The sequence below is a fragment of the Erythrolamprus reginae genome, chromosome 9 (genome assembly GCF_031021105.1).
Source record: "Erythrolamprus reginae isolate rEryReg1 chromosome 9, rEryReg1.hap1, whole genome shotgun sequence".
Lineage (NCBI taxonomy): Eukaryota > Metazoa > Chordata > Lepidosauria > Squamata > Dipsadidae > Erythrolamprus > Erythrolamprus reginae.
In genome coordinates this window covers 22288055-22306140 of record NC_091958.1, presented here as the reverse complement: position 1 = coordinate 22306140, position 18086 = coordinate 22288055, and the positions used below count along the sequence as shown (strand labels likewise).

At 44.3% G+C, this 18086-nt stretch overlaps 1 protein-coding gene across 1 annotated transcript in view; it reads right to left on the bottom strand.

Annotated features, from left to right (window-relative positions):
- Positions 1-18086, bottom strand: part of CMIP (c-Maf inducing protein) — a 206665-nt gene that overhangs the window by 53506 nt on the left and 135073 nt on the right. Inside the window, exon 3 of the mRNA XM_070760446.1 lies at positions 16237-16287. Coding sequence (XP_070616547.1) covers positions 16237-16287 — 51 coding nt within the window. The remainder of the gene's footprint in view (positions 1-16236; positions 16288-18086) is intronic.

The following is an 18086-nucleotide window of genomic DNA, read 5'->3' as shown; positions in this document are numbered from 1 at the left end:
ACGTGATCTGTTGAGCTGGGTTTTAAATTCCTGTTTCTGACCCCAAATCCTTCTTTCCACTCGTACCCTCGCATTTCACCCTGAAGGAAACCCACCCAAGAGACTTTAGCATTTTCCCCCCATGATTTAAATAGAGACATCTAAAGAGATCTTCTTTCTGGTTGCAAAATGTTCATCTACCCCAGTGCTTCTCAATTATTTTCTGTTACGTCATCCCCACAGGAAGAAGTAAACATTTTACACACACACACCCTACTCTTCGATCTGGGCCCCAATAGAATTTTAGTGTTTTGACATGGGGCCAGACCAGCTTCATCAAGCTGATGTTTGGCCCATAAGTGTCACCTCTGCCGGGCACTCACAGCAAATGCTGTGGAAGCATGCTTTAGGACAGTGGTTCTCAACCTGGAGGTCGGGACCCCTTTGGGGGTCAAACAATCATTTCACAGGGGTCGCCTAAGACAGTGTTTTTCAACCGGTGTGCTGCGAGACATGGTCAGGTGTGCCGTGAAGCTCAGCTTCCGAGACCAGAAGCTGAGTTTTATTCTTCGTGCCCAGCTGGAGCTTCCCAGTGGAGGCGGCAACAAGTGTCAGTTGGGGCCCAGCGGGAGGGCAATGGCAGTGGGAACGGGGGGCTGCTGGCTGCAGCGGCCCCGTGCAGTCGCCGGGGGATGGTGGCGGCGAGAAGGAGCTCCAAGGTGGAGGCACCGACAGTGGTGGATGTGCTGCTGGATGCCGTACAGGCTGGTGCTGCAGGGCTGGAACTGGCTCGCTGGCTGGGTCGGAGGTGTCAGCCCGCAGCGCCAGCATGTATGGCGTCCAGCAGCACGTCCAACCGCCACCGTCAGTACCTCCACCTTGGAGCTCCCTCTCGCCGCCGCCATCTCCCAACGACTGTCCGGGGCCGCTGCAGCCGGTAGCCTCCCGCTCGCAGTCAACCGCTCTGCCACCACCCCTGGCTACTGCCCGATGCCGCTGTTGCCGGCGTGGTGTAACGAGAGAGAGAAAGAGAGATAGGAAGAGAGAGAGAGAAAGAGAGATAGCAAGAGAGAGAGATAGCAAGAGAGACAGAGAGAAAGATAGTAAGAGAGAAAGAGAGAGCGAGAGAGCAAGAGAGGGGGAAGGAGGGAGAGAGAAAGACATATAGGGAGGGAGGGAGGGAGAAAGATAGGAAGGAAGGAAGAGAGAAAGAAAGAGGGGTGGAGAGGTTGAGAACCACTGCTTTAGGGTGTCATTTGAAGCTTTTACCCAGCTGCAGAGAATGCTCTTCTTTGTCCAGTAGCAGGTTCGCCACACCATTTATGGCTACTGAGGCAGCTTCAGAGAACAACAAGAACCCACGCAGCTGCCCCACCCGGCCACCTTCTCTTCCGGGCTCGGAGCAGTGTGCAACTGGAAAAACACTCCCCGTCCAGGGGAATTGATCGAGAGGGACCACATGTTCCCCCGGGTCACACAAGCCCCCCTGGCATTGTTCCACACCCTGCTATTTGAGAAGCACTGATCTACCCTAACTTCCACAACCATAATAGGATTTTGGCTTAGACCAATTTCCTGACTGAATTGTTTGGGTTTGTTTTGGGTTTTTTGCAGACGTGCTAAGGCTAAAAACATGTTTTACGTTTTTATAGAATGCATCTGGCAGAAAGTGCTGATTTATTATGGCACTCAAAGATCAAACTCCAGCAACAGGGAGGGCTTGCCAAGAAATCTGCATGACGTTCCTTCTGGAAAGGTTTGTAACTGGACAATTGGTCTTTTTAAAGCTCAAACTGGGAACCTCATGAGATCTTTTTTATTTAAACAGGAAGCAATAGATCTCCCCCCCAAAAAAGACTGCACATATCAATTACCAGTTATTTGACATTTAATCCACACGGTGTAGTTCTTACACTTTGCATTTACACAGCATGTGCCCTGTCCTGAACCCAGTTCAATTGGGAGAAGCTAAATTAATTTAATGACCGCATAATTCACACAACAATTGCAGTTTGATTCGCAACTATGGTCAAATTTTTTTTGACAACCATGGTAAAAAAAAGTTGTAAAACTGGAGTGGCTCATTTAATGACTGCCTTGCTTACCAACAGAAATAATGCTCCCAGCTGTCCAGCTGGTTTACGGCCTTCTTTTCGGCCCTTTTCGCTCTCCCCAATCTTCAGGAAAGCCTCCTGAAGCCTGGGGTAGGTGAAAAATGGTCAAACGGAAGTTGGGTTCTTAACTTCCCGTCAGGCTGTTTTTCACCATTTTGAAACTTCAGAAGTCTGGAGGCTTCAGCGAGACCAGTGTGCATGCGCGGGGGCAGCACAGGGTGGTGGTGGTGGTTGTGCGCATGTGTTGGGGGGCAGCGTGGTAACGCATGGGTGTGGGCACATGTGCGCATGCTAGCGAGTGCGTGCTTCTCCTTTTGTCACACAAGCCAAAAATGGTTTGCCATCCCTGATCTATCTCTCTATCTCTATCTATCTATCTATCTATCTATCTATCTATCTATCTATCTATCTATCTATCTATCTATCTATCTATCTATCTATCTATCCTGCTCAAAAAAATAAAGGGAACACTCAAAGAACACATCCTAGATCTGAAGGAATGAAATATTCTCATGGAATACTTTGTTCTGTACAAAGTTGAATGTGCATGTGAAATTGATTGTCAATCAGTGTTGCTTCCTAAGTGGACAGTTTGATTTCACAGAAGTTTGATTGACTTGAAGTTATATTCTGTTGTTTAAGTGTTCCCTTTTTGAACAGTGTATATATACAGCCAGTATAGAAAAGCCTGCAGATGGATTCCTGAAACACTTCAGATACAATTCCCCAAATTTCTGCTGCAATTTTGATTTCCTCTTCGCAAAGTTTCCTTACTCAATATTATTATTATTTTCATATATGCCTCTGTACAAAAGGCACTTATTCACAAATTTCCAATTTGTTGTAACATTAACTTTAAAAAAAAAAAAAGGATTCAAATAGCAAGAGACTTGTCAGTGATATCTACTTTCATTTTGGATGGCGTTCAGCATTTTTCTACCGATTTGTCATCTCCTGTGCTGAGCCTTGATTTACTCTATACCAGTGTTTTTCAACCAGTGTGCCGTGGCACACTAGTGTGCCGCGAGACATGGTCAGGTGTGCCGCGAAGCTCAGAGAGAGAAAGAAAGCAAGAGAGAGAGAAAAAAAGAGAAAGAAAGAAAGCAAGAGAGAGAAAGAAAGCAAGAGAGAGAAAGAGCGAGTGAGCGAGAAAGAGAACAAGAGAGAGAGAGAGAAAGCAAGAGAGAAAGAACAAGAGAAAGAAAGCAAGAGAGAGAGCAAGAGAGAAAGAAAGAGAGGGAGGGAAGGAGAGAGAGAGAAAGACATAGAGGGAGGTAAGGAGGGAGAGAAAGAGAGCAAAAAAGAGAGGGAGGAAGGAAGAGAAAGAAAGAGGAATGGAGAGAGAGAAAGAAAGAGGAAGGAAGGGAGAGAGAGAGAATTTTTTTGTCCAAACTTTTTTTAGCCCCCCCCGCCCCGCTCAATGTGTCCCAGGGTTTCGTAAATGTAAAAAATGTGCCGCGGCTCAAAAAAGGTTGAAAATCACTGCTCTATATCAACAATCCCTTCCCCCCCCACCCCTAATACCATTTCCAAGTTAAACATTTATACAACAATGTGTTTAGAGACTGTTTGAAGTTAAAATGTGACTTTTGATTGGTCCTTACACTTAGAATCGTCACTGCGTTCTCATGTTTATAGGACCAAAATGCAGATGCTTAGCAACTGGCCTATATTTATGATGGGTGCAGCATCTTGAAGTAGTCATGTGATCATTATTTGCAATCATCCAGCAGAGGAAGCCAGATTGTTTTAATGACACAAGGTTTACTTAACAGCTGCACTGATTCACTTAATAAGCACAGGGAAAAAAGGTTGTAAAATCAGGCGTGACTCACTTAGCAACCAACATCCTTACTCACAGAAATTTCTCAATTGTGGCCATAAGTGGAGGACTGCCCGTAACCTCTTCATTCCCCCTTCCAACCATTAATCATCATCATCACCATCACCATCATGAAATTGCAGTTTCCTGCAATAACACCAGTGGAACTGCAAAAAACTGCGCTACTCGGAGCATCGTACTTGGTTGATAACTAGGAGATTGGCAACAACCCATATCAACCATTAGTGCCAGTTAATGATATTTGTGATGTATTTTAAATGTCTAGTTGATATTATGTTTAATGAATAAAAGAAATAATAATAATAATAATAATACAGTATTAATATTGTTATTATTAATATAGTATTATTATTATGAGATGTAAGATTGTTTTTATATTAAGGGTTTTAATTTGTTTTAAGTATTGGATTTGTACTGTCAGGCATGGGGAAATTGATTCCCCTGGGCCGTTTCCGTTTTATGTATGGTTTGTCTGAGATGTATGATTGTTTTTTATATTAAGGGTTTTAAATTGTTTTTAACTATTGGATTTGTACTGTTTTGATTTATTTATTTTATTTATTAATTAGATTTGTATACCGCCCCTCTCCGTAGACTCGGGGCGGCTCACAACAGCAACAACAGTTTTGCTGTTGTGAGCCGCCCCGAGTCTTCGGAGCGGGGCGGCATACAAATCTAAATGATAATAATAATAATAATAATAATAATAATAATAATAATAATAATAATACGCTGACAGCAAAAAGGACATTGATAAACTAGAGCAAGTTAAAAAGAGAGTTACAAGGATGGTGAGTGGTCTGGAAGCCATGTCCTATGAGGAACGGTTAAAGGATCTAGGGATATTTAGTCTGCAAAGGAGAAGACTGAGAGGAGACTTGATAGCTGTCTACAAATATCTGAAGGACTGTCACAGAGCAGAGGGATCAGCATTGTTCTCATTAGCACATGGAAGGACTAGAAACAATGGAATGAAACTGCAAGGGAGTAGATTTAGATTAGATATCAGAAAAAACTTTCTAACAGTAAGGGTGATAAACCAGTGGAACAGTTTGCCACAGAAGGTGGTGGGCTTGCCTTCACTGGAGGTCTTCAAACAGAGACAGGACAGTCGTCTTTCTGGGATAGTTTAATGAATCCTGCATTGAGCAGGGGGTTGGACCCGATGATCCTGGAGGTCCCTTCCAACTCTATGATTCTCTGATTAGCACCAGTCAGTGATATTTTTGACACTTTTTAAAATGTTCAGTTGACTGAGTTTCAAGTTTAATGAATAAAAGAGATAAGAACAACAACAAGAGTTTGAAGGGACATTGGAGGTCTTCTAGTCCAACCCCCTGCTTAGGAAGGAAATCCTATAGCTATGATTGCAAACCACATCGGAGGGCACGCGAGACTTTGTCCCATGTCACCTCCAGCACCCATGTACATGCTAGCCAGCTGTTTTTTTGGCCTTGGGAAAGGCCATTTCATTCTCTGGACGCTTCAGGGAAGCATCTCTGAAGCCCCGGAGACAACAAAAAATTGCCCAATGGACAAACCGGAAGTTCTGGAGGTTGCCCACCAGAGGATCAGTCCTCCAAGATTTGACAGGGGCAATGTATGTCTGGTTTTGACCTAAGCAGTCTTTCTACATGCAAACCATCTCAAGGAGAAGAGCTTCTTCTGCTGTGTCCTTCTTCACCAGCAGAGATGAGAAACTGCGACCAGCTCTTTGGCCTTCTGAAAAGGTGTCAAAACCTAGTTCACCATCATTGGTATAAGGTCTTCTTCTTGAGCGGGGGTGGATGGGAGGAGGGCGGGTTCAACTTAGTAGATGACCTTCAAGGTCCCTTTCACTTCTGTTACTCTGTGTTCTATCTGAATGACCTGTACATTGGAGGAAGGTGTGTGTGTGTGTGTGTGTGTGTGTGTGTGTGTATATATGTGTGTGTGAGAGAGAATACCCTCTTTGCAAAGAAATTAGGCCTGATCAGCTGGTTGCCCAGGTAACCAGTCTCCAGTCTCAACCACAAGCCTGACAGAGGTACCACAAAACATTAAATGCATGTGTCCATCATTGCGCACACATGTCAACCATGACACCATTATTGAGAGCAAAGGTCTCTAGGGAAAAAGAAAAAAAATAATCTGAAGCCGACTCCCGGCATAGGAGATCCCGAAATTCCCAAAGCTCTCTCTCTCCTCGATCGGCTGAACAGCAACACTGTTCTCTTTGGAGAGAAGCTGGCTCTTCTCGTTTATATATATTTTTTAATTTCCAGAGCAATTTCTAATTTAACCGAGGCTCATTCCCCCATCCTGAGCTCCCCGTGTTTTGCAAATCGGATTAGAAGGAATGCTGGTTTCCCTTTGGGGGTTTTACGCTGCAGCTGCAGCCACCATCTTTCCTAGTCCCTCCCTGCAAATTCCCTTCTGACAGGCGAGCTCTTCCCAACAGAAAAGGTTTTCTTCCTTCCTTCCTTTTTGTTTAGAAAAGAAATCTGTTTACCTACCTATTCTGCTCCCCCTCCTCTGGTGGAAAAAATATATATGTGTGCTATCCTGCTGGTGGTTTTTAGCCTCGCTTCGCCATAAATGGAATAGACCGTTTGCCTCTGTCTGCTTCCCTGTCGTCAGCAAAAAAAAGCAAGCAGCGGGCTGGCGAAAAGGGGTTTTTCAGAATAAGAACGGCTGTCGCTGCTCCTCCAGGATGTTTGGAGGATGGGTGAGACACCCAACTGCAGATGTGATTCCTAACAGCCCTTTCTGGAGAGGCTGGGTAGAGCGCAAGACAACAAACAAGCAACCTACCGGCCGCTACACAATTTCCCCATTTTATCCATCATGATTAGATTCTGCCTGCAATAAAAGGAGAAAGTTCCTAGCAGGGAGGACTAGTAAATCGCTAGAATGGCTTCCCTTTAGAAATTGTGGGTGATCCATCACTAGAGGTTTTTAAGAAGAGACTGGACAGCCACATGTCTGGAATTATTATTATTATTATTATTATTATTATTATTATTATTATTATTAATTAGATTTGTATGCCGCCGCTCTCCGCAGACTCAGGGCGGCTCACAGCAATGATAAAAACAATATACAGTAACAAATCTAATATTAAAGTTTACAATAACAATTTTACATTAAAAAGCCTAAAAACTCCAGTATATAAAAAAGCATACACACAAACATATCATACATACAGCTACATAGGCAAGGGGGGATGTCTCAGTTCCCCCATGCCTGATGGCAGAGGTGGGTTTGAAGAAGTTTACGAAAGGCAAGGAGGCCTGCCCACCAAGCAACACCACGGCCACCAGACCATGCTCACAGAACCAGCAGTAAAAAAAATTGGATTTCACCACTGCGCATGTACTTGTGCTAGCAAAGAGCATTATGGTTTAACGCCCAAGCAGATCTTGATTTATTGACGGGCAGACAGACGACTAAGTTGCAACTTTTGTTATTTTTATAAGTGTCTGAGGTTTAGAAACCGCTGCTCGGTTGCTAAAGTTCAGAGGTGGCATACTGTTGTGATTTTTTGGGAATCACATTTTTCATGCTGGCAATAGTAGTAATAGTAACACTACTACTGCTCATAGTAGTAGCAGTAGTAACAACAGCGACAATAACAACAAGGCCAGGATCGAAAAATCAGCTGATGACCCAAAATGCAGACTTTGCAAGGAAGCTGATGAAACAATTGATCACATCCTCAGTGGCTTTAAGAAAATCGCACAGACGGACTACAAACAGAGGCACAACTTCGTGGCCCAGATGCTTCATTGGAACCTGTGCCACAATTACCACCTACCAGTGGTAAATAACTGGTGGGATCATAAACCTGAGAAAGTAGTTGAAAACAAGCATGCCAAAATACTTTGGGACTTTCGAATTCAAACTGAGAAGGTTTTGGAACACAATACACCAGACCTCCCGACTGTGGAAAAGAAAAAAGTGGGGATCCTTGATGTCGCCATACCAAGTGACAGCTGAATTGATGAGAAACAACAAGAAAAACTTAGCCGATATCAGGATCTTAAAATCGAACGACGACTCTGGCATAAACCAGTACAGGTGGTCCCAGTGGTAATACAGTGATCCCCCGAGTTTCGCGATCCCGATCATTGCGAATCGCTATATCGCGATTTTCCACCCGATGACGTCACTCCCTTCCTTTCTCATCTTTCTTTCTCTCTCTCTTTCTCTATCTTGTTTCTTCCTCTCTCACACTCTCTTCCTCCCTCTCTCATCTCTTTCTTTCCTTCTCTCTCTTTCTCTATCTCTCCCCCTCTTGCTCTCGAGCGGCAAGCGAGCAGCCGGGCGGGCGGGCGAACGGGCAAGCGGCAAGTGGCAAGTGAGCAGCCGGGCGGGCGGGCGAACAGGCAAGCGGCAAGCGAGCAGACGGGCGGGCGGGCGAACGGGCAAGCGGCAAGCGAGCGGCCGGGCGACGGGCAAGCGGCAAGCGATCTTGGGGTTTCCCCTTTGCCTGGGCGGCGGGAAGACCCAGGGAAGGTTCCTTCGGCCACCCAACAGCTGATCTGCTCCGCAGCGCGGCAGCAGCGAGGAGCCGAAAATGGGGTTTCCCCGTTGCCTGGGCAACGGGGAAACCCCATCTTCGGCTCCTCGCCGCTGCCGCGCTGCGGAGCAGATCAGCTGTTGGGCGGCCGAAGGGTCTTCCCCGCCGCCCACACGCAAACTCCACCATCTGCGCATGTGCGGCCATGGAAAAAGGGGCGCGCATGCGCAGATGGTGTTTTTACTTCCGTGCCGCTACATCGCGAGTTATCGATTATCGCGAGGGGTCTTGGAACGGAACCCTCGCGATAATCGGGGGATCACTGTATACAGACTGGGTGCTGTGCCAAAAGACCTCAGCCAGCATTTGAAAACAATAAACATAAATAAAATCACAATCTGTCAGTTGCAAAAGGCCACCATACTTGGATCTGTGTGCATCATACGAAAATACATCACACAGTCCTAGACGCTTGGGAAGTGTTCGACTTGTGATATTGTGATACGAATTCCAGTTTATAAATCTCATTTGCTGTGTATTACTGTTTCTTGTTACATTAGTCAAATAACAACATTGGTCAAAAATTGACAACAGCAACAGCAACAACAGAATTGGAAGGTCTTCTAGTCCTTCTTGCCACTTTCTCCTTGCAATGGACCACTAACAATCTCCTGCCCACCCTGCTCTGTTATAAGAAAGTAATTTTAAGAAAAATGCAAAAGCATGCCACAAAGAAAAAACCATTTTTCTCCGAAATTACTATTGTTCTTAAAACATTTCACAATCTCACTATTGTGGGGGGGAATAGGAAGAGGAAAGAGAATTAGGTATGTTTACTGCCTTGTATTGTTTGTAAAAATAATAAGAGCCGGTATAATTCAATTAATAAATTGAATAATAAATTAATAAATTAATAAATATACAACGCAGGACTGCATGAAGCATAGATGAAGGGAGGGGCAAAGAAAGAGAAAAAAAATCACTTAGAACAATACTCTGTAAAGTTGAAGTCATTGTAAGCTGTGCTGTTACTCTCCACCTAACTCATCCTAAATCAGCCCCATTTACGTCTAACTACATTAGGTTATGTCAACCTGGCACTGTCCGTTCCATTTGAGTTGACCATGTAATAATTTCTGAGTCTGACATTTGGGGGGTGACAATAAAAAGGGATGAATAACGGTTCAGTCCTGGCATTCCTTCCCATTAAGTCTCGGTGGATTCATAAAGAGATCAAGGGATCTTGTTGCTGGGAGAAAGCTTCAGAAACTGGGGTTCTGCCATCAGTTGACAATGTTAAAACACTCAATTAACAATTTTAAGGGCTTATGCTGATGTTCAAATGTTTCATATCTTTTAGTTATAAATTGCAAAATAATGGGAGAACAGAATAACAGAAATTGGAAGGGATCTTAGAGGTCTTCTAGCCCAACCCCCTGCTCAGGAAGGAAACCCTATACTAGTGATGGTGAAACTTTTTTGACTCGGGTGCAAAAAGTGTGCCCATACTTGTTATGGTTAGCTCTGGCCCAGCTCCTGCCCCAAGGACTGTGGATGTGGGGGAGACATCCACATGCTGCAGGCCTGGTTTGCCCCTGGTGGAATCTGAAGATGAAGACTCCTCTGACCAAGAAGACATGAGTGACAAGGAGGAGGAGAGTGTGGCAGACAGCTCAGAAGGAGATCAATTATCTAGCTCCTCCTTGGATTCAGAACAAGAGTTAATGATACAGCCACACATGCGGAGAGCGATGCATAGGCAACAACAACTGAGAGATTATTATCAAAGAAAATGAGGCCATCTGTGGTTGGGTCGGCTGTGGTAATTAGTGAGCCTGCTATAAATAGTAGCCTGTGGATTTGGCCATTGTGGAGGATTATCTGATCGTTGTGTTTCATGACTGCTTTACTGACTTTGACTTTTTGTGTGCTGATTTTTCCCTGCTTTGAAACTAAACCAGAGCAAAGTGTGTTTCACTTTGTGAAAGAAGGACTTTGAATTGCCTCACAGCTGCAAGCTAAGTATCACAGGACTGATAAGGGACTTGTATAAATTACCAGTTTGTTTGGAGAGGAGTGCTCTTTGCTATACCAAAAGAGGGCTTAGTTTAAGTGAATTTTCATTATAAAGAACATTGTTTTGAATTTTCAAACGTGTGTGTGTCTGAAATTTGTACCTGTGAATTTTTGGGAGGATTCTACCAGAGAGCCCGACAGAACAATACTCATAATACAATGCTCTCTCCTGCGCATGTGCACAACCCCCGCACTGCCATCTCACGCATGCGCACAGGCCTCACTGAAGCCTCCTAGGCTTGTTGGGCTGTTTTTTGCCATCCTCAGGGTTCAGGAGGCTTTTATGAAGCCTGGGGAGAGCAAAAACGGCCAAAAAGAAGGCTGAAAATCAGCTGACTAGCGCACACATGGGCCCTGGAGCTGACATAGAGCAACGCCTCGTGTGCCCTCGGATATGGCTCTGCGTGCCACTTGTGGCACCCATGCCATAAGTTTGCCATCACTGCCCTGTACCATTTCAGACAAATAGTTGTCCAATCTCTTCTTAAATCTTCCAGTGTTGGAGCATTCACAACTTCTGGAAGCGAGTTGTTCTACTGACACTGTCAATAAATTGCTCCTTAGTTCTAGGTTGTTTCTCTCCTTGATTAGTTTCCACCCATTGCTTCTGATTTGGTGACTTGGAGAATAGCTTCACTCCCTCTTCTTTGTGGTAGCCCCTGAGACATCGGAACCCTGCTATGATCTCATCTACCTGTATAGTCTTTTTTTCCATTAAACTGAGACACACCCAATTCCAGCAACCGTTCTTCGTATGTTTTAGCCTCTAGTACCCTAATCCCCTTTGTTACTCTTCTCTGCCTTCAGGACATGACTATGAAATCATACTATCTAGACATAAGCAAATATCAGCCGGCCATGGATCTCTAATTCATTTTAATGCAATACCAAGAAAAACATACACATCACAATTACTTGTCGTAATTTTAATATGAAAATTAATTTCATTAATTTTGAGGAGATTCATTTCTCATTTAGGGCCAGCTGCTGGAAAAGCAAATGGTTTTCAACGTTCTGATTCCAGTGGATTGTCGGGCGGAGAAATGAGCATTGAAATTAATTCCTTATGCCAACATGACAATTTCCTTCATTTATTTTAGGATCGTTTACTTCTAGAATGTGGAGACCAAGAGTCGGCAACCCGCAGCTCGGAAGCCACATGTGGCTCTTTCATCCCTCTGCTGCAGCTCCGTGTCACCGGTCGGGGCCACAATTTTGAGAGGAGCTTCTGGTTTGGGAGGGGGGAGAGCATGGCACGCCAGGAGGAGACACGATGCAAGGTTTTCTGGTCGGTTCCACAATTGATAGGGCTTTGGTTTAGGACAGGTAAGTCTTCTCCTCCTGCGTTTGGGGGAGACTCTATGTTAGGGGAACAAGACTTTCGGTCAGCTCCAGAATTGAATGGAGGGCTTCCAGTTAGGACCTTTGTGGCTCTTTAAATGTTTATACAGGTTGCCCACCTATGGTGTAGACTAGGGGTGGGCAAAATTGGCTCTTCTATGACATGTGGACTTCAATTCCCAGAATACCTGAGCTAATCATTCTAGCTCAGGAATTCTGGGAGTTAAAGTCCACATGTCATAGAAGAGCCAACTTTGCCTACCCCTGGTGTAGACCAGTGATGGCAAACCTATGGTGCATGTGCCACAGGTGGTACATGGAGCCATATCTGCTGGCACATGTGCCGTTGCCCTGGCTCAGCTCCAATGTACATGTGTGTGACGGACAGTGGATTTTCGGCTCACATAGAGGCTCTGGGAGGGAGTTTTGGCTTCTGGAGGGCCTTCAGGGGGATGGGGAAGGGTGTTTTTACCTTCCCCAGTCTCCAGGGAAGATTCTGGAGCCTGGGGAGGGTGAAAAATGGGACTACTAGGCCCACCAGAAGTTGGGAAACGGGCCGTTTCTAGCCTCCAGAGGGCCTCTGGTGGCCAGAGGAGGCCGTTTTCACTCTCCCCAGGCAGTGAATTATGGGTGTGGGCACTCGTGCACATGCGATAGCCCTTGCACAAGCGCTTTTGGCACCTGTGGGGAAAAAGGTTTCCCATCACTGCTGTAGACCATTGTTCAGAAGACAGCTTTCCAGTGCAATTTAAGTATAAGTAGATTCTATTCTTGCTGGGTTGATTCCTACAAAAGCCTTAGCATGTTGTTTTCCTTGAACCAAAGCTCTAAAATTACAATTAAAAATAACGCCTAGAACCGAAAACACAACCAGGTCACTACTGTAGTTTTAAAACAAAACATGAAGACATTCACATAACATTAAAGGCTTGACACATTGGACAGATATCCAAAATCACTCATCAAAAGGAAGCATCTGCAGCTAGGGGCCATCACCGAGAAGATTACAGAGCGTAGAATCATAGGGTTGGAAGGGACCTAGAGGTCTTCTAGTCCAAACTAATACTATCCCAGTAAATTTTTGATTTCCAGTGATGGTGCATCCACAACTCTGAAAGGCAAGCTATTCCACTGATTAATTATTCTCATTTGTCACCGAAAATTTCTCCTTAATTCTAGGTTGGTTTTCTCCTTGATTAGTTTCCATCCATTACTTCATGTCTTGCTCTCCCGTCCCCTCTTCTCTGTGGCAAGTATTGGAAGAGGCTATTATGTCACCCCAAATCTTTCTTCACCATAAGTTTGACGCACCTCAACCATTCATCCCAACTTGTTAGGATCTCAGCATCCTTTTGGTATCATGGCATCCAGAATTGAACACAATATTCTATTTTCCTGCCACTTACACATTAGTTCTTTCTTGCAATATTGTGGGTCTATCCAAACAAATATCACATCCAAGAAAGAGATTGCTAGCAATATGTATGCATGATTTATGCATGTATGTTAGTACTATGTACATAACTGATTGGGTTTGGCAATATATAAACAAACTATCAATGTACGTTTAAATGAATTATAACACTATAGCTTTAAGAGTGTTGCAGTTAGCCATAAGAGGGAGCCAGAAGCATATCTCTCCCTCTCTCTCTCTCTTTCTCTGATTACTCTGCTATTTCTGGTTTGTCTGTGTGACTATACTGTAGAACTGAGTGTTCAAATGATGATTTAATGTATTTTGTAAGTAAGACTTATAGTATTGTATATATGTATTGAGAGAGGCTTATAATATTGCATATGTATTAAGAGTATTGACTGATGCAATTGTGTATGACTAGAATTGTTCTTGACTAAGCTACTTGCCAAAGTAAAGTACTACTACTATTACTACTACTACTACTGCTACTATTACTACTACTACTACTACTACTACTACTACTACTTATTGGATTTATATGCCGCCCCTCTCCAAGGACCCGGAGCGGCTTGTACCATATAAAAAGAACAATACAAAAAATCTGAAATCCAATATTATAATATTTATACACTTAATGTATCTGGTAATCTGAATTACTACTTGTATCTCTGGGCTATCGGCTGGATATCTGCCTGCCACCTCCATGTTTCCTCTGTGCATCCTTGGTAACTCAAGGGTTACTCTGCACACATCCTTAACAATTAGCAATGTAGAAAGTGACAGAAATAGGGCAAAACAGAGCAGCTATGCTTACGATGAATAAATCCCCCGAGAGAGAATTAATTGCCTTTCCTAATTCCAATTATATCCATGGACCAACTTTACAATGCACAATTGTCCTCCCAATGTTCAAGAGATGTTTTCAACTCCCCACCATTTTCTCAAAAACTTGGTTTTTAAAGGGAGGAACGAGGCTGTTGAGAAGAATTAAAGAGCATAGCCAGAGCGTCTGTCATTCCTACGTAGCTGCTATCTTAAGCACCCTCTCTGGAAATGCTCAACTACTGTCCTAAATAAGGATTTATGATGCTGTTCCACAAAGTCCCACCCCTAAAGCCGTGCCAAATTCCCTCCCAGGTAAACATATTAACATTAAGCAGACACTCAGATGGAGGAGAGAGAGAGAGAGAGAAAGAAAGAGGGAGGGAGAAAGGGGAGAGAGAGAGAGAGAGAGAGAGAGAGAGAGAGACAGACAGACAGACAGACAGACAGACAGACAGACAGACAGACAGACAGACAGACAGACAGAGACAGAGACACAAGAACAAATCCTGAAAAGCAAGGCAACACAGCCTAGAGAACAGGGGTGTCAAACTCAAGGCCTGGAGGCCGGATCTGGCCCACCGGGTGCTCAGATCTGGCCCATGGGGTGGCCTTGGAAAAAAGCGAAGGACCGGCCTCTGCTGCTTTTGCCAGTGAAAATGGAGCTTGGGATGGACACAGGCAGCCTCCCAACCCCATTTTTGCTGGCAGAGGGTTACAGGAAACTGTTGTAGCTGAAAACGGAGCTTGGGAGCCAGTTTTTGATGGCAAAGCAATTGGGCCATCACATGGGCCCCAGATATGAGTGATGTTGAGCTGGCCCCGCCGCTGCTGTCTCACCCTGAAGACAAACACAACCCTGATGCATCCCTCAATAAAATCGAGTTTGACATCCGTGCTACAAAAGGAAGTATGCACACATGTACCTATATACTTTCAGAGCATAGGAGGTGCCATGCCCAGAAATGGCTAAGAGAGCAAGAGCACTTAGACTTATATACCCCTCCAATCCCTCCATAATACTTTACAGCAGGGGTCTCCAACATTGGCAACTTAAAAGTCTTGTGGACTTCAACTCCCAGTCCAAGTTTTCCAGTTCGGCCAAAGTCCAGTTGGTGATTCCAGCTGAGTAGCACATCACTGGAACTGCCCAATGTATTAATGGCTTTAATTATGTTTCCAGCATTCAGCTTTGATTTTAATATTTTGGAGACTCTCCTGATGCATTTCTTTTGTATTGACTATTTGACTTTCCCATTCAAGATGTTATCCGCTTCCAATATTATCCATATTATTGTTTATATTGTTTTTTACTGTTGTTAGCCGCCCCAAGTCTACGGAGAGGGACGGCATACAAATCTAATTAATAAATAAAATAAATAAATAAATAAAATATGCCCAGATATTTGTAACCATCAACCTTTGGTACTGCTTTCATTATGCTTCCATTTCCCAGTTCTATTCCTTCTATTTTTTTTCCATTTTTCCTTGCTGCATGGATAATATAGCACATTTTTCAAGTCCAACGTTCATTTTGATGTCACTGCTAAACAGTTGAAATGTGTTGAGTATTGATTTAAGTTCAGCAGGGCTTTTTGCCTACATTTTTAAGTCATCCATGTAGAGTAGTTGGTTTATCTTGCCATGTTGGATTGAGATTTGGTATCCCTGCTTTGTATTTCGTAGCATTATTATCAGTGGAATTAATGTGATGTTGAAAGTGAGCGCCCCTCACTTTGCAGGAAACACATAACTTTTCTCAGGCTGAAATTAAGACGATTTCGTGCCAGTGGGAACACACCCCAAAAAGGAGGCAGAAGGAACTTAATTCAATCTTACTGAACTCTATTTCAATGTACATTTAAGGGTCAAAAGTAAATTTAATTCCACTCCCTTTAAACTGAACTGAAGGGAAATTAAAGGAACACAGTTAATGGGATTACTTCCCACATGTTGAATGCTTTGCAATGTGGTGGCAAATTTTCCTAGGCTTTGACAATCTCCTACCCAGCATGTCAGCCTGGGAGATACGTTTCTTTGAGTGAAACTGAAGACCAATATATTGATTTGCAGGGAAACTATACTAAAGTGCACAATTGTTTCCTTCTAATGATTTTAGCAGAAACAAGGATAAACAACTTACCTTCCACTGCAAGGAATGGAACCACTGGTCTCTCAGGTAACTGTTTGCAGCCTGCAATTTTAACCGGAGAGGAAAAAATAAGCACAAGTATTCGGTTTTGCTAACCCATCATTAAACCAAAGGGGCAATCGATAGCTTGCGTGGACTTTGCAGCCTCTCATTTCACTTGTTTGACCCATTATCTTAGCATTTCTGGGCCACACTCCAGAAGCTTCCACAGACACACACACACACACACACACCCTCCCTTCCCATAAGAAGGATATAAAAGACATTTTTATTTACTTGTATCCTGCCTTTATTGTTTATACAAATAACCCAAGTAGGCAAACCTAACCAACACACCTTCCTCGTTCTATTTTCCCCACAACAACAACTCTGTGAGGTGGATTGGGCTGAGAGAGATTTACCGGCCCGTAGTCACTCAGCTGGCTTTCTTGGCTATGGCAGGATTAGAACTCACCACTTCCTACTGATGGTCCAAAGCCACCCAACTCACCATCTCTCATTTCTAGCCTGATCCCTGAACCATTAGACCAGGGATGGCGAACCTATGCTATGCGCACCCTAGGTGGCACGCGGAGCCATATTGGAGAGCACATGAGGCGTTGCCCCGTGAAAGCTTTAGCATGCATGTGCGCACCAGCCAGCTGATTTCTGGCCTGGGGGAAGGCCGTTTCGTCCTCCAGAAGCTTCAGGGAAGCTTCCTCAAGTCCTGCAGTGCAAAAAACAGCACAACAGGCAAAACGGAAGTCCCTTTTTTACGAGCTTCTGGTTTGCCTGTTTGGCCATTTGTTCACCCTCTCAGGCTTCAGTGAGGCCTGTGCGAATGCGCGATGGGGGGATTATGCAGATGTGCAGGGGGGCAGCGCAGTGGGGGGGATTTATTTTATTTATTTATTTACTTTCTAGGCCGGGAATGGGTGCTACCACACATACACACACACTTTTGGCATGCGCTATAACTGCACTGGACTAAGCTGGCTCCTATGTTGTTGACTATGGCCCCTTCTTACTACATTTCACCAGCTTTTGCTGACACTTAGTTTACTTTGGAGCAGGGGTGGGCAATTAATTTTGCCAGGGGGCCGCATGAGAAATTGGGATGGTTTTAGAAGGCCAGACTAATATAATTAACTCAGTTCTACCCAATACTGTATATTATTGGGTAGAACTGAGTTAATTATATTATAATTATAAATTATAATTATATATTATATTATATATTATATATATAGTTATATATTATATTATATATTTCTCCTTCGTTCCTTCCTTCCTTCCTCCCTCCCTCCATTTCTCCTTCCTTCCTTCCTCTCTCCATTTCTCCTCCCTCCCTCCATTTCTCCTTCCTTCCTTCCTCTCTCCATTTCTCCTTCCTCCCTCCCTTTCTCCTTCCCTCCCTCCATTTCTCCTTTCTTCCTTCCTCTCTCCATTTCTCCTCCCTCCCTCCATTTCTCCTTCCTTCCTTCCTCTCTCCATTTCTCCTTCCTTCCTCCCTCCCTCCATTTCTCCTTCCTTCCTCCCTCCCTCCATTTCTCCTTCCTTCCTCCCTCCCTCCATTTCTCCTTCCTTCCTCCCTCCCTCCATTTCTCCTTCCTTCCTCCCTCCCTCCATTTCTCCTTCCTTCCTTCCTCTCTCCATTTCTCCTCCCTCCCTCCATTTCTCCTTCCTCCCTCCCTTTCTCCTTCCCTCCCTCCATTTCTCCTTCCTTCCTTCCTCTCTCCATTTCTCCTTCCTTACTCCCTCCCTCCATTTCTCCTTCCTTCCTCCCTCCCTCCATTTCTCCTTCCTTCCTCCCTCCCTCCATTTCTCCTTCCTTCCTCCCTCCCTCCATTTCTCCTTCCTTC